The 26,738-nt window shown below is 39.7% G+C and overlaps 2 protein-coding genes across 2 annotated transcripts; both read left to right on the top strand.

Moving 5' to 3' along the window:
* The first annotated feature begins 6,778 nt into the window (after nt 1-6,778).
* LOC140932329 (uncharacterized) lies at nt 6,779-8,510 on the top strand. Its single transcript, XM_073381951.1, has 2 exons — nt 6,779-7,337; nt 8,081-8,510. The coding sequence occupies exons 1-2, from the start codon at nt 6,805-6,807 to the stop codon at nt 8,508-8,510; spliced, it is 963 nt and encodes a 320-aa protein (XP_073238052.1). The 5' UTR covers nt 6,779-6,804.
* Nucleotides 8,511-20,818: 12,308 nt separating this feature from the next.
* On the top strand, nt 20,819-25,969 carry LOC140932328 (uncharacterized). The gene has a single exon (XM_073381950.1). It carries the CDS (start codon nt 21,077-21,079, stop codon nt 25,967-25,969), a length of 4,893 nt encoding a protein of 1,630 aa, XP_073238051.1. The 5' UTR covers nt 20,819-21,076.
* The last annotated feature ends 769 nt before the right edge of the window (nt 25,970-26,738 follow it).

The following is a 26,738-nucleotide window of genomic DNA, read 5'->3' as shown; positions in this document are numbered from 1 at the left end:
TTAAGGAGGAAGAGCTGGTCCTACTTCAGGATGAAATTCAACAGACAAGTGACTGTCCTCACTCTTACAGAGGCGACAGAAATTTCTGCTGATGAACCAGAGGTGATGCGGCATTCATCAAGGAGACGAAAGAGGCGTTTTGCTGAGGATTATCTCTACTATGACTAACGAGGTAAAACTTACGAAAATACTGACCATCGAAAACTGAAATATGATTGAAATTCTGGGGAACATTAATTAATATTTCTGGGGATCAAGGGAACATGCAACAGAATTTCTGGGAACAGGGAAACTTGATGAAAGTGAATTTCAGGGAACATCTTAATTTATTTTTGGGGAACAAGGGAAAAACTCCAATTTTTTCTATGGAACAAGGGAACATGTACCCCCCCCTGGGAGGCCCTCATGTTAGGTGGTAAGAACATTCAGCCGCCATCTTGTCTTCGATGTAATGTTTTACGAAAGGAAAGACTGTCCTCTCAAGGGCGACAGCGAGGGTACAATAAACTCACTTTCATCGTAGAAATACCTCGATACCTTAAACAACATGTTTGCGGAACGTAGCACCCAATACACGTCATTCAGCTCCAGAAAACAGCTTGCAAATGCTGGTACTGAACGTAAACAATTCATAGAAAATGCCTCTGGGGCACTTCAACAGCTCATATTGACGCATGCGCATACAAAATGCCCTCCTGTTTCGAGAGTTCACTGAGAGTTCAAAGTTCCACTGGAGAATCTAGTAGCACACTCTTTGTAACAGACACATGGTAACAGTTAAATAGTTTACTACAGTGCAACCTTCCCGAACGTCCTCAACTTACCTCGCTTTTTTCCTCGCTATCTATTGTTGATTCTGAGCCAGAATCAGAAGGTCTCCGATCGGGACGCGGCAACGGGACGATCTGAGGATGTAATAAAAACAAGATGCGTTTGGCTGGTAGAAAGTGACTTGAAGTTACCATTGATTATGCGCCCTAGCCTTTGAAAGTTCAATGAAAGAAAAACCAGGACAAAGTGGCATATTCACTGCACAGCATACAACAAGAATAATTGCATGGCTGATTATCCCATGACATTATCCGGCTTTGGAAGCGTTAAAGATATGCCGACAACTTTTCGATAATATAGTCGGATTATGCCATTTAAAAACGTTCAAATAGTCCTCAAAATATTGACTAAGATTAGTCCCTTCGGGCTCTCTCAAGTTAAACTAGAGCATAAGAAACTTGCAACCCGTCTTTTCCTGTTTCACGAACCAATGAATATAACCTTGAATGCAGCCCATGAGATCCCACAGTATTAGAGTCATTAGATGGGGCTATCTTCACGTAGGGTATGTGCAAGTCGTTATCAACATGGCACTTTAATCATGCTACCAAGTGACGTTTTTCATATTTGTTTTGCTTTGTTAGAAAAACACAGCGAGCGCACATTACAATATGTATCTCAATGATCTTCCCGCTGAACGTACTTTAGCCTTCTCAGCTCTGGCCATAGGTGTCAAGGCCTGTTCCTTGTCCTAGGACAATAATAAATAAATAAATGGATAAATAGATAAATAAATAAATAAAAATTAACTTATTGTGCCACTACTGGTATTTATTTGGTATAAAACTTCCATCCAATTTAGAGCTAACGAACAACTCTCCCTATTCACCATTTTGTTTTAATTACTATCTAACATGGCGCTTCTTCAGGTTACTATTATGAAATACAAGGTCCAAACCCTATATAAAATTCCTTGGTAAAAAGTCTTTGATCATACAATTGGCTGCCTTGTTACATTCCTGCTTGATTATATCGCCAGTTTCAGCACTCCCCAAAGAAAATATACTTCTATTCTCTATCGCTACGCTCAGCCGAATAGATTTGAAATCATGTGATTACCTATACTTTTTTTTCGAGTGCAATTTGGAATAAACAAGCACGAGTAAATCATTGAAAGACTAACAAAAGTGCACGAGCCCGTAGGGCGAATGCACTTTGTGGTCTTTAAAAAATTTACACGTGCTTATTTATTCAAATTGCACCAGAAAAATCATGTGATTACTTATTAATAATATACACGTAAAACATAACTACAACAACAAATTTCGCGCGCGTTTTTAGTTCATTCAACTGATTGGCTGAAACAGACTATAATAATTAACTTTGTCAAATTCAAACTTCTTCAAGACCAACGTTTTCAAAGTCATTCATCTAAGAACTTGGAAATGTGCAAGGATTGATTTTACATGGTCACCAGCCTGTTACAGATAACTCGGTTTACAACGGCAAAAGTAAGTGTTTTTAAATTTATCCTCTATTATGAAAGCTCGACGTTTACAACAAGTATACTGCCGTTTTGAAATCAGGAGAACGCTTCGAGCAGCCAAAGATGAAAGACACTTGCTGAGTTGTTTAACGACTGTTCATCAGCGTCTGTTCCTGAGACCCCATCATAGCTGGATGATTCATGGCATATTTTATGGCGACATTTTTGAGATTTAAAGGATTCATCGACATCAATTCGCGTAAAAATGCGATGAACTACACTCAATCCACACACTCGATCAGCTCCACCACTCCGAACGACTACACAGTTCCTACACTCTCGTACAAAGCTCAGTTTTCAGATCACGTGACGAGTTTTCCCGCCACAATGACGCAATAATTTTCTAACACGCCCTTTACAGTGGGAACTTTGGTTGATTCGGATCCCCTCTGTTTGAGTTTGCCCTCTTCGCTCTTCTAGGACTCGAGATATCGCCTCAGCCGTGCAGCTCCTGCGCAAAGAGCGATCCAGACCTTCTCGTTGTTATTCTGCCTTTTGTAAGCCTTGCGTAGTACGTTACACAGTTTAATAAAGCATTTTAGATCCCCTTGGTGTCTGCCTCGTAACTCAGTCTCAGTGCAGTGTCCTGGCTGCTGCTACCCTGACGACGCAAATTTGCGGTTGCAGTTTTCAACGGACGCCGGATATTTTCAAAGGGTACCACTATCCCTCCATTCTATTGACGCACGTCTAACAGCTCTGCAGGTTCTTGGGGACAGCAAGCCGTACCAAAAACATGAAAAAGGAGCCGTACTCACATTAGCATCCAGTCCCCCGAATAACCGCCCCCCCCAAACTTATTATACAATCTCTTGATCGAACCTCAATTGGCCGACTTGCTAGTGAATTGCTAGTGTCACCAGTTTCCACATACAGTTAAAAAAGAAAAAACGAAAAACATCTTACTTTCGAAACATCTGAGCTTTTGTTACTCCACGTTGTATCTCCTGCTGGACCTGCATAAGCTGTTTGAGATGAAGTCTCAGTGATACCTGCGACTCCTAGAAAAAATAACGATAACGTTAAAAACAAAATACAACTTGTAACGCCCTGTCAAACATGATTTAAGCTGACATCCTTCGGAATGCTTTGGTCTTCGTTCAATACAGGATGTTCACCTGAAACAGTTTGAGCCCCGGGGGTATTCTCTATTTTGGCTTTTAACAAGGAGGCTTCGCCCGAAAGGGGTACTTTTATCAGGCTTCGGGCTTATGATAGGGTAGGAATTTCACGCGTTAAAGAATATCAAAGAGCAGGGAACTCTGTAATTCAGGTAATTTCAAATATTTTGAAAAGACAGATCTTAACATGGTTGTATCGTTTTAAGACTAACTGTTAGTAGGTACATGTATATCAAAGGGGAAACAATTTTCAATGGAAGCTATACGAGAGGGGTACCTTTTTGGTCAAAGATGATATGAAAAAAAGGGTTTGACATTGGGGCGTGCCCTATCCGCCCTCGTGAGGTGGAAAGTTCAATTGATATTAGACAGTTATCATACTGCACGTTAGTTGTTGTTCTTTTTAGTCGCTCTCTATATTCAAAGTTCTTCTTTTTACACACTCAAGTAATTAATCTACGGTAGGAATGAAATTTTATCACCATGGGAAGAAAGGCATTTTTCAAAAGTGACAAAAGGTGTACAACTCTGTCAGATGAAAAGGGGAACATGAACAAGACGGACGAGTACATTGTGTAGAAGCATCCGCCAAAGCAAACCTCATCCTCCCAAATAAGCAAGTGCATTAAATTAAGATTAGGAAAAGAGTCGATGGCCTCCAGACACTAGTAAGAAACTCCACCATTCAAACATTTAAATTAATCTTTCACGACTTCCTTGTTGTTCACTCTTCAACTGTTTTAATGTAGATTCACTTGTTACACAACTTCTCTCAATCAAGGCTAGGACAAGAGCTAGTTGCAGCTCCTCTTATCTTGACTGTACTTGAAGGCTGCCAATCTTACACAAACTTTAAGTAATCTTACATCACTGAAAATTCGATTGGCTATAAAAATTTTATTACATATTTTCCTTCGAGGTTTTTTCGTAATAGGAAAATCAGTTAAAACTGCAAACTTCACTTATGTCCAAAAAATGTCCAGTCAGAACAAAACAGTCAGAGAGACCCAAAAATTACAAGGAATGTTTACATGAATGAAAATCACATATGTACAATATCGTTACTCTAAAATAAAGAATTTGTCAATTCGCGTACAGTGCTAAAGTTGTCGTTTAAAAGATTCTTGTTGGAATATCGCACAATGATAATTAGTCCCGCCTTTTTCCATAAATTAACTCAAAAATTGTTTACAACTCTCCAGTAAAAAATAATTAGCAAGGTATTCACATTACGAAAGCCTTTAAACAAAGGTATCACTCATTTCAACTTTTAGCAAGTAAATTGAACAAGGCAGTAATAAAAGCTTGTTTATCACGACGAGTTAACTAAGATAGTCTGTTGGACAAGGTTTTCTTTGAAAGCGCACTAAAGTTTCGATAAAACCACTAAAAGCACGAAAGGTAGTAAAAATAAGAGTGTACAGGAAAAGACAACTTGACAAGGTCAAGTTTCTGAAGATTTAGGAAAAACCAATTAAGCCAATTAATGTAAGACAACAAACAATTGTCGTTAAATTTACCAGAACTAATTAGATTAAGAACCTCTGTGTGCGTTCAGTTTAAACAACCAGCATCATTTCTTAATTTAATAGCGGCACGTGTACAAAGAGAAACCAACTTCCAACAGAACATTTACAAAGGAAGGTCAAACTGCATTAACGGAAAACAAATAGCTTTTGTAAGCCCAGTACATTCTAGTAGAACGTACTTATTTAACAATTCAAAACTACTCAGTAGTGGTGTCTGAGCAGAATTATACCCTTTTTGGGGGGAGTAAAAGTGAGGAGTAAAATTTAATAAATAGCTTATGAATACAATGCGCGAGAAACTTTTTTAATTTATGCTAAACATGTTCAAGCCGTTGTCACGGGAGACGTTTTAATTCATGTGGGCATGCTAAAATGTCACCTTGTCAAAACAAAACAAAAGGATCACGAAGCATTTTTAGGCAATTACTAGTTTAAATTGCATGTTTTTCTTGTACTTTTTAACTAGTGCTAGTAGGTTGTAATATATGATTAATAATATTCTTAGCCCTTTCATGGTCTTTGGTAGCAAAATAATATTGGAATGTATGATAACTGGTAAAAGGGTAATGATGCACGTTCTATTTCCTGCCGCTTTCGTTGTCTAACAATTGCTAAAGTTCCGGTTAACTGATTCTTGGCGTATTGTGCATAGTAAACCAAACTAATTATATGAAACTCAACTCATACAGTTTCGAAGTGAAAACTTTTATTTTAACGTTTATAAGGGCGAAAAAGGGAATTAGGTGAATGCAAAATCGTACTGATTTTTGGGGCAAAACATTACTTCGAGGTACAGGCAGTTTTTCGCTTCGCTGCGCTTCGAAGGCAAAAAGGTCAATCTTTGTTTACTAAACTCTGTGAAAGGATTATACAGGGTATAAAAATTCTATAGTAAGCAACAGGTGGCTCTAAAGTAAACCCTTACTCTTTTGTTTCTTAAGTAATAATAAAGACACAGACACACATCGTAAGATAGGTTATTTGTCTTTTATTCTATGAAGTGCAAACGATTAATTTGTACATGTACAAAGTGCATATTGGAAGCTAATTAACTTCTTTACACCAATAACATTTTTAAATAAATTTTCCGGCTTGCACCCTGTCTTCCAACTTGGAGCGCTTAATTTTTTGCACAGTTCAGTCTTCCACATGTAGGAAATATTATTACAACTAGTATGGTTTGTTTTTCGATGGACTATACTAATATTGTACTAACGTTTCGTCATCTAGTTTTTAAGCTCCCCTCGGCCTTGCGATTCTTTACCACCTTCTTAGACAGAGACGTTTCATCCCGTTTTACTTTGGTTTCAAGTGAAAACAATAGAAATGTGGTGGCCGTGGTAGTGGTGGAGTGAAAACAATAGAAATGTGGCAGTGGTGGTGGAAAAAAATTAATAAAGATGTGGTGGTGGTGGAGAAAAAGCAACAGGAATGTGGTGGTGGTGGTGGAGGAAAACAATGGAAATGTGGTGGTGGTGGCGGCGGTGAAAACAATAGGGACCTTAAGCAACGACGACGAATTGGACGACGACGACGAGTAGAGTTACTGAGGGACTAGGCCGAGGACGTCGTTCACTGCGGGGAAACTAAAATGTTAAGCGCGCACTTGAACGTGGACGAGGACATGTAAACAAAACAGTGCTCTTTTATCGTGAAAAGCGAGAAACAGTGCAATAATTTTATCATGTCTTCTTTTCACGAGGTCCAAGAGCAACTTCTTTTGAGTTGTGAGGACGGTATTTTAGATGAAGATGAGTTTTTGCTACTACATGAGCAATTTATGCCGAAAAATCCCAATTTCTCGTACGAGGAATACGACAGGTTTTCCCTCGATGAGATGAACGATGCCGAGTGCTTGGCAGAGTTTAGATTTAGAACTCACGACTTGCAAATTCTCTCAGAGGTTCTTCAAATACCTGATAGCTTCAGATGCTATCAAAGAAGTGTTGTTGACGGAATGGAAGGTCTCTGCATTCTTCTTAGAAGATTAAGTTATCCCTGCAGATACAGTGACATGATTTCTCGATTCGGACTGCCAGTACCAGTTCTCAGTATGGTCAGTAATGACGTCTTGGATTTTATATATAACACTCACAGACATCGCATAACACAGTGGAACCACAATGTGCTTAATCCAGCTGCATTACAGATTTACAGTAATGTTATTTCCGGCAAAGGAGCTGCTTTACATAATTGTTTTGGTTTCGTTGATGGGACCGTTCGACCCGTATGCAGACCAGGAGAGCACCAAAGAGTCATCTACAACGGCCATAAGAGGGTTCACGCTCTAAAATTCCAGTGTGTGGCTCTACCCAATGGTTTAATTGGTAACCTATTTGGTCCAGTGGGTAAGTTTTGCGGGGAGTGTTTGTACAAAGAGAGAGTGGACGATTTCAATTTCACTATGTTTTTAACAAGAAATATTTGAAGAGTGTCAGGGGTAAAGAGTGAGAGGCTTATGTGACAAACCTATACAAGAAGCATTTTTAGTTCCTTATGAATTTTTTACTTCCTTTTACTGTTTCAGAGGGTCGTAAACACGATGCTGGAATGCTAGCTGATTCAGGACTTCTTCAAGACCTGCAACGCTTTGCAAATTCACCAGCTTGCAATCCATTTTGCTTGTACGGCGATCCGGCATAGAGCCCTTACTGCCCCAATGACTGCTTTCTACCAGTCTATGATTACAGTGCGGGAGTCCGTAGAATGGCTGTTTAATGACATTGTAAATTATTTTAAGTTTATGGACTTTAAAAAGAATCTAAAAATTAGTTTGAGTAGTCTAGGAAAGATGTATGTCGTTTGTGCAATTCTCAGGAATGCTCTTACATGCCTATATCCAAATCAGACATCGCAATACTTTAACTTAGATCCGCCAACACTACAATATTACTTTGCTTGAAAGTAATTCAAATAATATACCGGTAATCAAAGAGGAATGACATGTCAGTGCAATAATGAAAGTTTCAAGTGAATAGCAATGCATTGTTTCTTGAGTGCTTTTTTCTTTCACGGTGTGTCAAGAGAGGGCAGGTTATTTAATTTGATACAGGAGTGTATTAATAAATGACAAACTGCTTTATAAGATTGTTTTGTTTAAACTTGAAAATCAGATTCTTCATAGCCACCATCGAATCAATCTTACTTTATGGGTGCGAGAGCTGGGCTCTGTCAAAAGCACAAGAAAAGTCGTTGGATGGAACATACACTAGGATGCTGCGAAAAGCTTTAAACATCCACTGGAGCAGCCACATACCAAACCAACAACTGTACGGAGATCTACCAGCAGTCAGCAACAATATCGCCTCTCGTAGACTACAACTTGCGGGACACTGTTATCGCCATCCGGAGCTAAGTACCCAGAAATTAGTCCTATGGGAGCCCACACATGGTCATCGCGGGAGAGGAAGACCGAATACTACCTATATTGACACTCGTAAGAGGCATACTGGGGCATTCGAAGCAAGTGAGATTGCTGCACTGATGGCTGATAAGAGGCTGTGGAAAGATCTAGTGGTTGCCAGCCTTCGGGCGACCAAGTGAAGTGAGTGAAGTGTTTAAACTTGAGTTCCATCCAAGAGGCACAACATCTGGAATGCATTAACTGGTGACAGGAGCCTGCTGGCGAATGTTCCAATCATACCACAAAATTAGGACTTAATTATTTACCAGAGGAAGGGGAGGGGAAGAGGAAAAATGTTGCCCCAGCCCTTTCTAATACATTTTTTCATATTTTCTGACTCTTCCACCTTTGACAGATAACCCCTCAATTCCAACCGATACAGGAGGCTTCATTTTGTAGCCAGTCAGGCAAGATGGGCATACACTGTACCATAAAATAAACTTGAAACTTTGAAACACAAAGCTTAAATTTAATCACGATAAAATGTTGTAGCTTCAAATACAACACTGAAGATTGTAGCCAGTCAGACAAGATGTACAGAAATGCACATAAAATACACTTAAAACTTTGAAACATGAATCTTGAATTTAATCAATTTAACGTTTTGCAACAACACTAATCGATTAGAACTTTGCAGTCTCAAAATGTACCTTCAAATACAAACAGTGCATTATTGCATGTCTGGAAAATATGCATGCTGCCTCAGCACTTTTTCACGGTAAAACTTTCAGTAACAACAACATTGGAAAAACCAACACTTGGATGGATAAAATAGCGGATACTTAACTGTTCTTATTTTGGCCTTTTGCAAGCAAACAAAGCATAAGCTGAGTCTGGTGCTGCTATTGTTGTGCTAGCATTTTCATCATATCCTCCTTTTGACTCAGCTCCTTTCGTCTCAACTCCAAATCCTCCTTTCTCAGCACACTCTCTCTTTCTGACTTTTCTTTCAGAAATTGCACCACTTCCGACGTCGATCTTCTTCCTTTCGTCGCCGTCTGGGCTTTTTCGCCTTGTTTCTCAGCATTCCTTTTCTTGGTTTCACCCAAACGCTCAACCGCTCAGTTTCGGTGCTCCTCCGCTGCTGCCTTTTCAGTTTTCTTGTTATCATCTTGCAGGCTTCTCGCATCCGTGGCCGCTTTCTCTTTTTCTATGATTTCTTCTAACGCTTTGTCTAGCTTTGTTTTCTGACAGTCTATCCCAGAGGCAGCTTCCTCCATTCTCATTTTCGCTTTGTAGTTTTGTTGAAGTAATGTCAACCTGTCTCTGACACTTCTCTTTGATACTTTAAACGTAGGATGATCAGAGGCATTTAAATTGTTTGCTATTTCGTTCCATGAATCTCCTCTTTCCTTACTACGGTAAGGATGTTTCCAAGGTTCAACAACTAAAACTTCTTCGCAAAGATTCAAGTCATGAAGTTCTGTCCACTCCATTCTAAGGAAATTCAGAGTTTCTTTAGTTCTCTTGTTACTTTTAGCTGTATTTAGTTTATTTTCTGTAAACATGACCCGCCTAGATTAGCTTAGCTACCCGCGGGCATGTTATTGTACTCTTACTTCAAAACACAATAAAATAAAATGTATGTATGTAAATGTATGTATGTATGTAAAATATAAGTTAATTTTTCGGAAAATTAGACTCTAAAATGACCTCAACGGCATGAAAATTTACCGCTCAAGTTAAAACAATTGTAAAAGATTGCATATAGGTAAATAAAACAAAACAAGTAACCACTTTGTTAGTTCTCGATTTCATCTTCTTAACTTGAATGTTTTGCTGACAAGATGCAAATCTCACAAAGCCCGAATTTTTGACTGTTTGCAAAGTTTTCATGTTGCAAAATCCTAGTAAGATTCAATATTGTGCAAAGATTAGAAACTAAGGAATATCTAGCTTTCATTTGAAAAGCCAAACATAAATTGTCTTCCTAAACAAGATGAAAATACATAAATTTATACTCACGTTCTCGCGACGTTCGGCCTGGACGGTAAAGATGGCGTTTTCACGTTCTGAACTTCACGTGGACGACGAGTGAAGCATGCGCAGTAGGGCGCTAAGCGGTATTTTCACTTCCGGTCGTCGTCCTCAGGGCTTCTCGTCGACCTTGCTTAAGGTCCCTAATAGAAATGTGGTGGCAGTGGCGGTGGTGAGGGTGGTGGTGGAGGAGAACAATAGAAATGTGGTGGTGTCGTGGTGGAGTGAAAACAATAGAAATTTGGCGGTGGTGGTGGAGCTAAAACAATATAAATTTGGTTGTGGAGGAAACCAATAAACCAAAAATCCCTCCTCCTGGAGGACAGGGTGCAAGCCGAAAAATTTATTTAAAAATGTTATTGGTGTAAAGAAGTTAATTAGCTTCCAATATGCACTTTGTACATGTACAAATTAATCGTTTGCACTTCATAGAATAAAAGACATATAACCTATCTTACGATGTGTGTCTGTGTCTTTATTATTACTTAAGAAACAAAATAGTAAGGGTTTACTTTAGAGCCACCTGTTGCTTACTATAGAATTTTTATACCCTTTATAATACTTTCACAGAGTTTAGTAAACAAAGATTGACATTTTTGCTTGACAGGCAGTTTTTCGCTTCGCTGCGCTTCGACCTCCTTTTAATGTTTTGCCCGAAAAATCAGTACGATTTCGCATTCACCTAATTCCCTTTTTCGCCCTTATAAACGTTAAAATAAAAGTTTTCACTTCGAAACTACGCGAGTTGAGTTTCATATAATTAGTTTGGTTTACTACGCACAATATGCCAAGAATCAGTTAACCGGAACTTTAGCAATTGTTAGACAACGAAAACGGCAGGAAATAGAACGTGCATCATTACCCTTTTACCTGTAATCATACATTCCAATATTATTTTGCTACCAAAGACCATGAAAGGGCTAAGAATATTATTAATTATACATTAAAAACTACTAGAACTAGTTAAAAAGTATAAGAAAAACATGCAATTTAACTAGTAATTGCCTGAAAATGCTTCGTGATCCTAAGATGGACCATTCGGTCAATATTCTAATATTTGATAATAGTAATCACATTCTTACTTCCCTTGAGTGTAAGGATCATGTAAAATATCTAGGTGTCTTACTGGATAGCCATTTGAGCTGGAAATACCACATCGACAATGTAACACTAAAAATAAGTAGAATTATTGAAGTTATTGCCCGTCTTCGGCACCTCGTCCCTTTTACCACTCTATTAAGTATTTATCGCTCTTTGATACTGCCCTACCTATCCTATGGCTTGGCTGCTTGGGGTCAAGCTGCTAAATCCCATTTACCAAAAATCCTCGTGCTACAAAAACGTGTCCTTCGGTTGATGTATTTTTCTGAACCCAGAGCACATGCGGTGTCTTTATTTACCTCCTCAAAAATCCTTCATTGAAATATGTTATACGTTGAAAAGGTTTCCTCAATAATGTTCGACGTCTCTTGTCTAACTGTTCCCACTAAAATTAGTCATCTTTTCATTAAAGCAAATGAAAAGCATAATCACGAGACCAGGTTCTCCTCCTCCTGCAATTTTTATATTAACCGATCGAGACTGAATCAAAACCATGGTTCTTTTGCTAAGTTCGGAGCTAAGCTTTGGAACTCCATTTGCGATGAACTTCGTCAACTCCCCAAGCGAGCTTTCAAAGAGCATATCAATGTCATGTTATTTTCGTTATTAGTGGCCGAGAACGATTATGTTAAATCGCCCATTCTGCTTCAAAAAATAGCTAACTATCGAGTAAATACCGAGTTTAATTTATAAAGTATACATATCTTAATTTAGTGTCACCGTTAATTTTACGAGCTTCAAGTAGTTGATTTTGTAAATGTTATTAATTAATGTTTAAGCTTTATTTCACTTATTTATATATCTATCTATCTATTTATTTATTTATTCTTCTTTTATCTATTTATTTGTAATTTATTTCTGACTGCTGTACTTATTATCTCCGCCCATCTCGACTAGCACCTGCTATTTGCGGGCGGAAATGGACTTTATGTAAATGTAGATTGCTAATAATAATAAAGTGTGTAAAGTGTAAAGTGTTTTGTTTTGACAGGTTGACATTTTAGCATGCCCACATAAATTAAAACGTCTCCCGTGACAACGGCTTGAACATGTTTAGCATCAGTTAAACAAGTTTCCCGCGCATTGTATTCATAAGCTATTTATTAAATTTTACTCCTCACTTCTATTCCCCCAAAAAGGGTATAATTCTGCTCAGACACCACTACTCTACTCAATGATAATAATAATTGAAATATATTAAAATAGCAATGCTTGATGATTCTCTTAACATTCATCATTCGACAAAGGTATTTTCATGTTCGTGTTAACTTATACCCAGAAATATCGTTTTACAATAATTTCTTGTCTAAAGATATTTGTCCAAGAAATTGTACTAGCCCAACTCACCTGACTTTTCCATAAGAGCTTTCTTGCAAGTCAAATAGCTTTCCTCCACAATAATAGTCTTTAATCTGAGTGTCTCTAAGTTGATTTCTTTTTTTATATCATCAGTTAACAAAAGCCTCTCTGCAGCTTCATTCAGGACACCAGAACAATAATCATTCCACAGACTTTCCAGACTTTGCAGGTCAGGACACTGAACTTTTATTACCAAAGATCCCACACCCACCGATGCTAGGGTAACGTTGTAAGTATTTTCTAAATGCTTCACGAAAGTACTCAATCCTTTGGCCGTAGAAAGCTTAGTTTTTTTGTTGTATTTCAAGAAAACTTCAAGTTGTTGTCTTAACATTCTATCCACGACGTCCTCCAGTTCACTATCTAAATCACGTGTGGTGATTAACATCTTTACAGTGTTTGCTGTTTCTGAAAATTATCGATAAAAAGCATAACTACAAGTTAATTATTGCTTCTTATTACAAAAAAAGTATTAAAGTGATGCTATTACACAAACAGAGCATTGTTTTGCTATAGCAGAAAGACAACAAATAAAAAAATTACTTTTTAAAATGGGGCAAAAAAATTCTAAGATATTACTTATACACGTGAAAAAGTTGGGCACCTCGACAATGTTATTCCATACCTTGGTCAGAAGTGAATCCTGAAGCGTTAGGAGTCTGGCAAAATGAGGGAGACTCTTCACTTAATCTGGCTGCATCTTCAGTTTTGATCTTTTCTTCAACTGGATATTGGTCTCTTGAGAATCCAGAGGCTGAAGCATGTGTTCTTGCAACAGGCTGCTTTTCAGTGACAGAAGTATCTTCTAGTGTGAGAACAAACCTTTACTAAGCTTCTTACAAAATAATGTATATTTGCTTTTGTAACTTATTCAGCCCCATTCACATCTCAACCACCCATAATTACCTGTGTTGAACCACACCCCATGTATCACAGTAGTATAGGTAATGGTCGTTGTGGCTCACTTAAGTACCCCCTATCAAACGGAATTAAACGGAAAAATGATAGAGAATAAAAATAATAAGATCCCCCAATATGCAAAGGAGTACAGAAATGAGTATCTTGATGATATAATATTTTCAGTTAAACTCAAGGAATATATTGAAGGTATTATCAAGATGGAAAAAAATATTATTTATGATTATTTGCTTAGTCTAGTAAGTTTTTCAATTAAATATTTTCTTAATCCAACAAAGGATAATCTTAAGATTGTTGATTGGTATTATATTGATTTGATGATAAAAAAAGATAAAATAATTGTTAGGGGAATGTTTTATGATCTTGGTTTATTTATTGAAGACCAAGTACTTGTTGAAGGGATTCTTGAATTGGAATCAAGAATAAATGAAATGAATGACAGTGATGAAATGGATGATAGTGATTAGTAAAATCTTATAACATTTTTTGTTATAAGATTAATATAACCAAAATAATAAAATGGAACCAAGATCACGAGACACTACTCCAACAAAAGAAGATCTGGATTTTATTGTTGATGATGGATACAGGCATGACGAGGACCCAGATTACGTTCCAGATGAAAAATATATTGACAGAGGGAAAGAGTTTAAAAGACTTACAAGGAGTGCCAAAAAATTAGGTGCTGAATCGCTTGATTACTCAACACTTTCAAGTGGAAAGAAAAATAAATTGTCGCTTAAAGATTAAATAAATATTAATAAAATGCAGTTGTCAAGTTACGAAAATGTCACTCAAGACAATATTATCTTTAACGAAGCCAAAGACTACAAAGTCAAAGATAGCAAGATTAAATACAAACGTATTCCAATTGAAATCAAATACCCAAATGGAAAGAAAGGGCCACTCGTAGTTGAATCTCCAGTTCTTTTTTCTTTTGGAGTAAGTGAGAAGAAAAACCAAGAAACAAACAAGTTAGTTGGTTACTCGTTACCAGTATGTCTTTGGGGAAAAGGTGAAGAGCCCAATACCAAAGAGCGTGCATTTTTTGATGTTATCAATAATGTAACAGGTGCCACTCGGCGGTATCTTGAGGATGAATATGGCCCGGATCTGGCATCAAGTTTGTCCTCCCCATTTTATTACAAACAGATTGAATATACAGACAAGAAAGGAAAAAAGAAAACAAAAGTTGATGAGACGTCCGCACCAGTTCTTTACGCAAAACTTATTTACTCGGAAAAATCAAGGAAGGTACTATCTTTGTTTAAGGGAAAGGGAGGAAAGGATTTAAATCCTTTTAAATACATCAACCAGTATTGCAATGTTAAATTGGCGCTGATAATTGAAGGAATCTTTATAAGTAAAACTGTTACATCTTTGCAAATAAAAGTACATGAGTGCTATGTCAAACCATTAAAACCAAGAGAGTCTTTACTAACAATTGAAGAGGAAGAGGAAGATGAAGATGAAGAGGAAAGCGATACTGAAGAGACAGCTCAATTAGTCGAAGACTTAGTTTTGTCTGATAAAGAAGAAAATGAGTAAATAATAGGATTTTATTTTTAATACATCATTTGTATTAAAAATCAACCAAATCCTTCAAACTAACCCATGAGTTAAATTTATCAGGATATCCACTCCATTTTACTAGTGCCATTTTTTTCTTATTATCCCTCCTTATAGCTTTTTCTATTCTAAATGTCTGCTGTTTTGCTTTTTGTAGTTCTTGCTCGTAGAAAGAACCTTTAATCTCTTCTCCTATCAAATCAACGATTTTATACGTAACAGGTTTTGTTGTAAGAACTTTATCAATTACAAATATCTCCTCTGTCCAGTTTGGTGTGTAACCTTTATCAAATACCTTTCTCTTATACTTAGAAATTCTAACACGATCTCCAATGGAAAACTTTGGTTTACCAGGTTTTAAATAGATTAAATCGCCATACAAATTATTCCTAACTTTACTTTCATTTTTCTTTTTACTTGCTTCAACAGGAGACATTTTAATGCTAGAGTGCCTAGCATTATTATAGTCATTAACTAGTTTATCTATCTTATCCCAGTAAACAGTGTTGTTATTTACAGTAAACATCTTCCACATTCTATTTTTCATTGTTTTATTCCATCGCTCAACAACACTAGATTTCTCTTCGTTTTCAGTGTGATACAGCTTGACTCCCTCTCTTTTCAGAAAATCTTTGAAATGTTTACTGATAAACTCAGAACCTTTATCTGTCCATAGCATCTTTGGTTTGCGTTTACTTTTGAATATATCCTCAAATGCTTTACTAACAGTTTCAGTTTTCTTATCTTTCAATCCCCTAATCCATCCATACTTGCTAAACACATCTATTACCATCAAGAGATATTTAGTCCCTTTGTTCCACTTACTAAACTTTTGCATTTCAACCAAATCAGCAGCCCAGATTTCATCAATTCCGTTTGAGATTACTGATCTTTTCTGAAAGTTTTTTGTGATTGGTTTGTGAAGTTCGTCGGCTAATTGTTGAGACCAATCACTACTCAACGCCGACGCGCGTTTAAACCAAGACCGAGTTTTTGTTTTGTATTAATCAAGAATCTAGAAGTTGAGCCCCACTTTGGCATTTTACCATATGGAATGGCATCCAATGATTGTACCATCTCTTTATCACAATCACCTTTGGGACGCCCCATGTCGTAACGAATATCGTGATAAGCTGCTATTTCATCAACTTTGTTATATGGTTTAACTCTCCACTCTGTTACTTCTCCAGTGTTTGGATCGTAACTTAATTGTTCGTCAAGAGGGTTGTAAGGGCCCATATACTTGTATTTTCCTGGAGTCCATCCTGCTTTTGGCTTTGGAAGTTTTCCAATCCATTTGTGGATATCAACTCCTCGTCCTGATCGGCCGTCTAAATCCTTTCTATCAGTTTTATATTTATGTTTTGGTCTCACTTTGGTTGATAACTGGTCCATGGCTGATCCAACACTCTCCTGAATAAATGGAGTGAGTTTATTAATCCCATAATTTACAGCTTTCTTCTGAAGATTTTTATTTCTCATTAACTCGCTTGCTCCATATCGCCCCATTTCAACTGCTTTTTTACCCATCCAAGGTAAGCCGTAATTAACAAATCCATCAACTGCAGTACCAACAACAGTATCAAAGACGCCCGCCCCTTCAGACGGGCTGTTTAGTTTTTTGACTTTCGTTTTCTCTTTTTTCCACTTCCACTTTGAGAAGCTGATCCAGTTTTCACATATCTAACTTTTTTATTTCCACAAACTGCGCATCTACAAAAGAATTGAGTTCTACCTCTTTTATCTGTTTGGTAACCACTTGGCTCTGTGCAAGGAGTTACTCTTTTATCTACAATACAATATGATTCTTTCATTTAGTATAATGTTTAGATAAAATACAACTACGAAGTATGTCTACTAGATCTAATTTTGTCAAAAGTGAACTTGAAAAGATATATAATAACCTTAACATGAGTTATGAATATGTAAATCATTCTAGATTGGAAAATGACACTAGATTTATAAAAGTATTTGAGTTGCTTATGGAAATAAGTGAAAAATCAAATACACTTAATAAAGTTGTAAAAGGTAATTATCTATTTATATGATAAATTAAGACTTTAAGAATACAATTATTATATAAATGACAAACATGATGGAGAAGAAGTTTGCTAATAAAGATTTAGGAATTGAGTTAAAATCTTATATTGACAAACAGCAAAATGTTTGGTTCCTTGGAAAAAATGTAGCAACTATTTTAGGTTACAAAGACACTAATCAAGCAATTAGAAAACATGTTGATGAAGAAGACCAAAAAAGCTGCCCCGTCGAAACGACGGGTCAGGTCAGATGGTGTAATTTCATAAATGAATCTGGGTTTTACTCCCTTTTGTTATCCTCTAAATTAGAAACTGCTAAAAAGTTCAAACACTGGGTAACATCACTAGTCCTCCCATCTATAAGAAAATACGGTTATTATAAAATGTTTGACAACCCAAATAACAAAATGTTCAAAATAGAAAATGAGACAGATTTACATTACAAAGTTGTTCAACTAATTAGAAATTATTATCCTGATTCTATATTAGTAGCCGGACTGGGAGAGAATCAAGATGAGGTCAACCAGATCTAATGATACTAGATTATCACAGGGAATATAAAGGACTCTGTATTGAATTCAAATCACCAACTAACAATTACTGTGTAACAGAATCTCAACTGAAGATGAAAGAAAAGTATCGTAATAATGATTATGCATTTATTCTAAGTAATGATTACGATAAGATTAGCAAACTTATACATAAGTATATGGCTGGTGTTCGTATTCTTTGTAAATACTGCCCAAAAGCATTTTGTAATAAAGAAACACTAAATAATCATTACAAAGTAATACATAGAATTGAGAAAAATATATAATTTCCCAAAGTGTAAAAGGTAATTATCTATTTATATAAAATAAATGGAAGCCAAATTCTTTTCTGAGATAGAAAAAAAGATGGATGTTAAAACACTCAAAGATTTTGAGAAAGAATTAAGAAAAAAAATAGTAAATGAGCTTGAAACTCTTAGAAAGAGTAATGATGATCTTTCTAGAATACTAATGGCTGGTGAATGTGAGATGTGGCGAAAAATCAGAGATGAGGAATATTCTTGGTTGAAAATAGATAGTGACAAAAAGAATAAATTTTATCGTCTTATTAATATTTATTCTCAAATTAGTGAAATAGTTGATAGTGTTAAAGAATTAGATAAAAAAGTTGGGGAGGTTAAACAGCTAAAGGATTTAACAGATGATGGAGAATAAATTGGTTTAAAGATTAAAAAAAAGTAATATAGATGGAAGAAAGACTTATTAATCTGGTTAAAAAATTTAATAGTCAGACAATAGAAGATAATAGGGATAAAATTCGAAATAAAATTTGGAAAGAGATAGAGGAACTTCGCAAAGATGACGAGTTTTTTAGAGAAATAGAAAGCGAAGAAAGAGATTTTTTTTTAAATCTCGTAAAATGTCACGGAAGTAAAATTACTAAAATAGAAAAACTTTTTAAACTTTATGAATCTTTAGAAATGTTAAAATATGATACTGAACGTTTTAAATCTTTAGTAGAATAAAGAGTAAAAAAAATAATATTTATTAAATATTATTTTTTACTTAGAACCTTAGGTTCACCCTCCAAAATACTCTTTTATAAAATCACTGTTGTCATTATCAAAATGTGGGTTATGTATTACATCAAGAATACTTTTACCCCGTTGTCTTTCAAACAGATAATACAGGCACCAATAACCGCAGAGAACAGTACTGCGATTTTGTATTTCATCCGTTGAGTAAACTATTTGTTTTCCAGAAGTATGAAAATACTCCAGTGCTTCATTTGGCATTATCAACCCAAATGGATCAAAGTACTCAACTAAATTGTCTATATTTCTATAACAAACCCAATGTGTTCCAGGACCAGTCATATCATCCAGATTAATTATTCCACATTCCTTTCTTATCCTATTTGGCAGTCTATCGCGACTAAACACCCCTCTGAAATGTTTAATACCAAGTTTCTTTACCCATTTCATGAGGTCATAGTTGGATAGAGGTTTGATTACAAAATGGTTCCGAGAATGGGAATTGGGTTGAATGGGCTGTTTTTTCCTAATAGTAGACCCTTGCCTTTGGACTTTTTTTTCTTTACTCCCATTCCAATTGGGTTTTCCCATGTACCGAAAAAGGGTGGTGGGCGATAAGGATAACCTTCTCCATATGTGGATGGCGGTGGTGGAGGAGGATGAGGAACATAAACATTTGCTGTATTAGATGTCCCATGTCTGTCAACCTGCAGGCCCCCACCAAACATCTTTGATACCAGGCTAATTGCCATTGGAATACCAATAGAAGCAAGTGTTCCCAAAAATCCTCCTTCTAACTGTTTACGAGTTGGTTTTATAACCAATCGCCCACCTGTTTGATAAGCTTTGTTAATTTGATTTATTTGTGATTTGGTAAATTCTCTTACCAGAGGCGGTAACATTGGGAAAAACTGTGGGGGAATTGTGATTCCTTTTCCAAATATTTTATTTAATCCAATTTCTCCAAGTGCAGTAGCAGCACCAGTTGCCAGTGCAGGAGCAACTTTTGAAATTCCTTTTACTGCAAAAGGAAGTACTCTTGCTCCAAGAGAAGCAAGTGATGAAAATAAGTTTCCTCCATGTTTTACAGAACGACTAATCTGTGTTTTACTTATCTTTATATCAGATCCTGTTCCATTTGCAATACTCTTTTTTATTTTAGCAATTTTTCTCCGGGTTAACATTAATTCATCAGGTCCTCGAAGTTGTGAATGTTTTAATCTTAGAGTTAATTCCGATTTGTTTTTTATTGCTCTTAATAGTTTTGTCTTTTGCCCATCTGTAAGTGTTACACCGTATTCAATATAAGTAGTTGCCATTTTTATTAAAGTGAGTATATTATTTTGGGCTGGTGGGCCACTATATGTAATATTTTTGCGTTTCTGAAAGATATTTTTTCCATAAGTCGCTAATTTTTTTTTTTGGTTTGGGATCAGGGTGCAGGGCTTTTTCTCTCGTATTTTTGATAAAAGTAATATAATCCAGTTCGTTTTTTTTCAATTTGTAATCTTTTAGCTTTTGAGCATTATCTTTTTTTAAAGTCTCAAGTCGGCCATGTAGCTTTAATCTTTTGGCTTTCTTTGCATTTTCTTTTTTTAAAGTCTCAAGTCGGTCTTGTAGCTTTAATATATTTAATCTTTTGGCTTTCTTTGCATTTTCTTTTTTTAAAGACTCAATTTTGTCTTTATATCGTTGCTTTAACGCACGCTTATTTATACTTGTAACATAAGGTAAAGTTTTTTTAAACTGAGTTTTACTGAATTTTAAATCAACTTTTGTATTAAGTTTTTTTGCAAGTTCTATCTTTTTGATTTGGGTATTTGTAAGAAAAACTTTAAAAGGTAAATTGGACGTGTAGTCCAAGGTAATAATACGCCAGTACCGGTCAGCGGTACTGTAGATAAGGACACGCGCCCTAGACGCTCTCGTGTCTCGCTCTTGAGTCCTAGACGCTCTCGTGTCTCGCTCTTGAGTTTGTTCTGTATTTCGCCGTTGTGCCTACAGTAGCATTAAAGTAGCAGTTGCTTTACCTGAACCGTGTCATCGATCGACCGACTCTCTCTTTACTGGCGTGGTGGCAGCGCTTCCGGATCTACGCCAAGAAACCGAAAAGAAAACAAAGCCAGAGCTACCCGTACAAACGTCGGTAAGTCGATACTTCGAACACCTTCGTCGCCCAAGCACGATTTATTCGTAAACTTGCAACCAAACCACAACTATGGCGAGTACCCTCCGAGCCCCAAAACAGTGGAGCCTGTCAAAGAACGAGTCCATCAACAGCTTCGAGAACTGGAGACAAAATCTGTTGTACACTTTATCCCTCGACAGCAATTTCGCTCCTTTCCTCGCAGAAGACGCTACGTGGGGGAAAAAGACTAAGTCCCAGCCCCTACGCGGCCTCACAGATGACGGGGAAACCATCCCGATCTCCAGACGCAAAACGGCCCGCCAGAAGGTCAATTTTCTCGAACTAATGCTCGGACAAATAGCCAACTATTGCCCAGTGATATCCAGGACCTCTCTCGTGAAGAACTCGACTTCGATTCACTCTGTTTGGAACATGATTCGTGCACATTTTGGCTTCCAAGTCACAGGCGCCCACTTTCTAGATTTCGCTGGCTTACATTTGGAAGCAGATGAACGCCCAGAGGATCTCTTTCAGAGACTGATGGCCTTCGTGGAGGACACTCTACTCCGTGCAAATAGCCTGTCACACCATGGTGAGGTTACCACAGAAGATGAGGAACTCACCCCCACCCTGGAGAATTTCATCGTTCTCACCTGGCTTAAACTGATCCACCCCGAGCTACCTAAGTTAGTGAAACAGCGGTATGGAACTGAGCTACGATCACGGACTCTGGCCTCCATAAAGCCAGAGATATCTCAGGCCCTTACTTCCCTGCTCGACGAAATACGCACCGCTGATGATGCCAAGATCATGCGCACCGCTGTCACTAACTACCGCAGACCTCTCGGCGTCAAAACCCCGTATAAGGCGACTACACGACCCAGCCGCCCCACTAAGTCCTGTCCCCTTTGCAAACAGGCAGGTCGCCCCGACAACCATTTCTTGAGCGAATGCAATTTCCTTCCAGACCAAGACCGCAAATACATCGCGAAGGCCAGACAGATCGCCGACATCTTTGATGCTCCCCATGAACCTGAGACCACACCCGACATGACCGACCCAGAAAGCGACACCGACGACGCTAGGCCTGGCCCAGGCCCTAAGGTCTTCCGCATACAGACCCGCCAGTCACCGTACCTAGACATGTTCTACTCCCACTACCCCGTACGAATCACCATCGATAGTGGGGCTACTGGAAACATGATCCGCCACACTGTCGTCCAACGTCTTGGCTGCCACATGACATCTAGCTCCCAGTCCGTCCACCAAGCAGACGGCTCATCCCCCCTTCAGGTCGTCGGTGAGACACGCTTCTTATTAAGCCGCGAAGGCCGAGATTTCACCTTCGAAGGACTCGTCGTTGAGAACCTCGACGTGGACATACTGGCAGGCACCCCCTTTATGGAAACCAACGATATTGCAGTACGCCCAGCTAAGCGCCAAGTGATCCTCCACAACGGTTCCATCGTCAGTTACGGGTCCCCACACCCGGCTACAGTAAACCCCGCCGCACGTCGTGCAATAGTACTCCGCTCTCCCCCCACGTCAATGACCGTCTGGCCCGGAGAGTTTGTTGAAGTCGACCTACCACACGACGTCCCCACTGACTCCGAATACGCCTTAGAGCCTCGAACAGATGCCCCCAGCGTTAGGCAGTTGTCAGCTTCCCAACTGTGGCCCACCCCACGCATAGTCTCTAGCGTGGCAGGAAAGATACGTATTCCCAATCTCTCATCCGAGCCGCACTTCCTCAAGCGAAATGAGCACTTCTGCCAGGTACGCGCCACCTTCACACCAGAACCCCTCGGCGACAACTCACCCCCAACAGCCAAGCCACCTCCCAAACCATCAGTACCTACCCCAGGTACAAAACACTCGTCAGCCGTACGCCTTGACCCAGACAACTTACTTCCCCGGGATATAAGAGCAAAGTTCACTTCGCTGTTGGACGAGTATGACCACGTGTTCGACCCAAACATCAAGGGCTACAATGGTGCGGAAGGTCCGTTCGAAGCAAGAGTCAACATGGGACCTGTAGAACCCCCCCAGCGGAAAGGCCGTCTACCACAGTATGCCCGTCACCAGCTAGTGGAGCTCCAGCAGAAATTTGACGAACTTGAAGCTTTGGGTGTCTTCAGTCGCCCCGAAGACATAAACGTCACGGTCGAGTACCTGAACCCTTCATTTCTCGTCAAGAAACCCAATGGTGGCTCCCGCCTAGTTACTGCATTCGCTGATGTCGGCCGCTATAGTAAGCCACAACCTTCACTCATGCCAGATGTGGACTCCACGTTACGCCATATCGCCCAGTGGAAACACATCATCGCATCGGACTTGACCAGCGCTTTTTACCAAATCCCCCTCTCGCGTGCCTCCATGAAGTACTGTGGGGTAGCTACCCCATTCCGGGGAGTGCGCGTATACACACGGTCGGCCATGGGCATACCCGGCTCTGAAACGGCACTGGAAGAACTTATGTGTCGCGTCCTTGGTCACCTTTTAGAAGAAGGCGTCGTCGCCAAAATCGCAGACGATCTATACTGTGGGGGAAACACGCCACAAGAACTCCTACGAAATTGGAGGAAGGTTCTAGCAGCCCTCCACAAGTGTGACCTCCGCCTCTCCGCATCGAAGACGATCATCAATCCTCGGTCCACAACAATACTGGGATGGATTTGGAACGCTGGCACTTTAAGAGCAAGCCCTCACCGCATCGCCACCCTCGCCTCGTGTCCTGAACCCGAAACCGTTGGCCGCATGCGATCATTCATAGGAGCATACAAGGTGCTCTCCCGCGTAATTCCCGGGTGCTCGTCACTCCTTGCACAACTTGATGACACCGTAGCTGGCCGCGAATCTAAAGAACACATACAATGGTCAGGCGACCTCCGAACTTCGTTCCTCCATGCCCAGAAAGCCCTCTCCACTGCTCGCACCATCTCGCTACCCAAACCAAGTGACCAGTTGTGGATTGTGACCGACGGGGCGATCCGTAAGCCTGGAATAGGAGCCACGCTTTACGTCACCCGTGACAACAAACTTCATTTGGCAGGGTTCTTTAGCACAAAGCTACGTGGCTCGCAACCGACATGGTTACCGTGTGAGGTGGAGGCCCTAGCTATTGCCGTTGCCACCAAGCACTTCAGCCCGTACCTAATCCAATCCCTTCACAAGGCCTGCATCCTAACCGACAGCAAACCGTGCGTACAGGCATTTGAAAAACTCTGTCGCGGGGAGTTTTCCGCTAGCCCTCGCGTCTCCACCTTTCTATCAACCGTGAGCCGGTATCAAGCGTCCGTCAGACATGTATCCGGATCTGCGATCCTACCCTCTGATTTCGCCAGCCGCAACGCACCCCCTTGCGAAGACGAAGCCTGCCAGATCTGCGCCTTCACAAAACTCACCCAAGACTCCGTTGTCAGAAACACATCGGTACAGGATATACTGCGTGGTGATGAGCGCCTACCCTTCACCAGCCGCTCTGCCTGGTTAGCCATTCAGGCCGAATGTGCCGATCTGCGGCGTACTCGCGCCCACTTACAACAAGGGACACGCCCTTCGAAGAAACTTACCAACATAAAAGATGTTAAACGATACCTGAACGTCGCTACCATTGCAAACGATGGCTTGCTCGTTGTCCGGCGTGATGAACCCCTTGTACCTAGCCGCGAGTGCATCATTGTCCCTCGACAAGTGCTTGATGGACTGCTGACAGCCCTACACATACAGCTCACCCATCCGTCGAGCCATCAACTCCAGGCTGTAACCAACCGGTACCTATATGCCTTAGACATACACAAGGCCATCGACCGCGTGACCCAAGCTTGCCACATCTGTGCCTCTCTACGCCAAACTCCGAAAATGCGCGTGGAGCAGTCGTCCTGCCCCCCTCCCGACGCAGTTGGCGTATCATTTGCCGCAGATGTCATCAAACGCTCAAGACAACTTGTGCTTGTACTACGTGAGTGCGTGACATCGCTTACAGCCACAACCCTGCTGGAAGACGAGCGTCACAACACTCTGCGCGACGCTCTTATCCGTCTTTGTGTCCAACTACGTCCACTAGATGTACCAGCCGTCATACGTACCGACCCAGCCCCAGGATTCAAAGCACTCAGGGATGATCAACTACTGAAACACCACAGGATCACCCTTGAGATCGGCGACGCCAAAAACAGAAACAAGAACCCTATTGCAGAGCGGGCAGTACAGGAGGTCGAAAGCGAACTACTCCGCCATGATCCACTAGGCGGTCCAGTAAACCACGTGCAACTCGCCGTGGTCACAGCCAATCTAAACGCGCGCCTTCGCTCACGTGGTCTTTCCGCAAGAGAGATGTGGACCCAACGTGATCAGTTCACAAACCAGCAGATCCCCCTACAAGACCAGGACATCATCCTACGACAACATACACAACGGTTGTCTAACCACCCCCACAGTGAGAAGTCAAAGACACCTATCCCAAAGAGCACCCCCACTGACCGCGTTGCTGTAGGTGATTTAGTCTACCTCTATGCCGATCGGAACAAGACCAGAGCCCGCGATCGCTACCTTGTCGTAGAAATAACCGGCTCGTTCTGCAACGTCAAGAAATTTGTTGGCTCCCAACTCCGCAGCACGTCTTACCGAGTGAAGATGTCTGAGTGCTATCGAGTCCCATCCGAAGTCGTGAACCACAGACCACCTGCTCCCAATAGGGATGCAGACTCATCATCTGACGAAACTCCACCAACACAGCCAGAACCACCACCTCCGCCAATCATTCCGTGCGCGATCTCGACACCTTCTACCCAGGAATTCCCCCACCTTGATGACTTCCCTACCAGCCACGATGAGTCTCACGATACCGTGACCGTGACCCACCCTGATGAAACCAGAGACCCCTATGCTAGCGACAGCGAATCAGATGCCACCCCCCCTCCTCGCCGATCCACACGTGAGCGACGCCGACCTGCACGTTTTGAGGACTTTGATATGGAATAATTAGCCAGTGGTCCCCGTGACCCACACTAGAAACTGTTCAAGTTTTATTGTTATTCATGTTAGCCGTTTACATGTACCTAAATTTTTCTATAACCATTGGGCTCATACCATATTTGTAAGAGTAAAGAAAGGAAAAAGAGGCCACGCCAGTACCGGTCAGCGGTACTGTAGATAAGGACACGCGCCCTAGACGCTCTCGTGTCTCGCTCTTGAGTCCTAGACGCTCTCGTGTCTCGCTCTTGAGTTTGTTCTGTATTTCGCCGTTGTGCCTACAGTAGCATTAAAGTAGCAGTTGCTTTACCTGAACCGTGTCATCGATCGACCGACTCTCTCTTTACTGGCGATATTTTCATTTCCAAAATTTTCTATTTGTGAAGGAGTAAGATATATAACGTATTCAAAGTATTTATATTCTTTTAAAAAAGGTATTTTTTTAAAGTTACTGGTGGATATATATCAAAAGGATTTGCCATTTTTTATAATATATATAGATTAAGCCCTTAGCAATAGTTTTCCGTCCTGTTGTGATATTTCTGCTATTCTTTCATGTAAGACTAATGCGTAAATATTATAATCAGCGTTTGGATTAGCAGACAGCTCGTAATGAAAGGCCAATTTTGTAACACCATCTTTGATATCCATTTTTTGTTTTTGTAAGGTCAAAATAAACAAAAGGAAACAAAGATTTGAAATTACTTATATTAAGTAATGTTCCACCTTGATAATCATTATTTGCATAGACGTATGACATTACATTTCTAAAAACTCT

The sequence above is a fragment of the Porites lutea genome, chromosome 3 (assembly GCF_958299795.1).
Source record: "Porites lutea chromosome 3, jaPorLute2.1, whole genome shotgun sequence".
Lineage (NCBI taxonomy): Eukaryota > Metazoa > Cnidaria > Anthozoa > Scleractinia > Poritidae > Porites > Porites lutea.
This window is presented reverse-complemented; position numbering and strand designations above follow the sequence as displayed.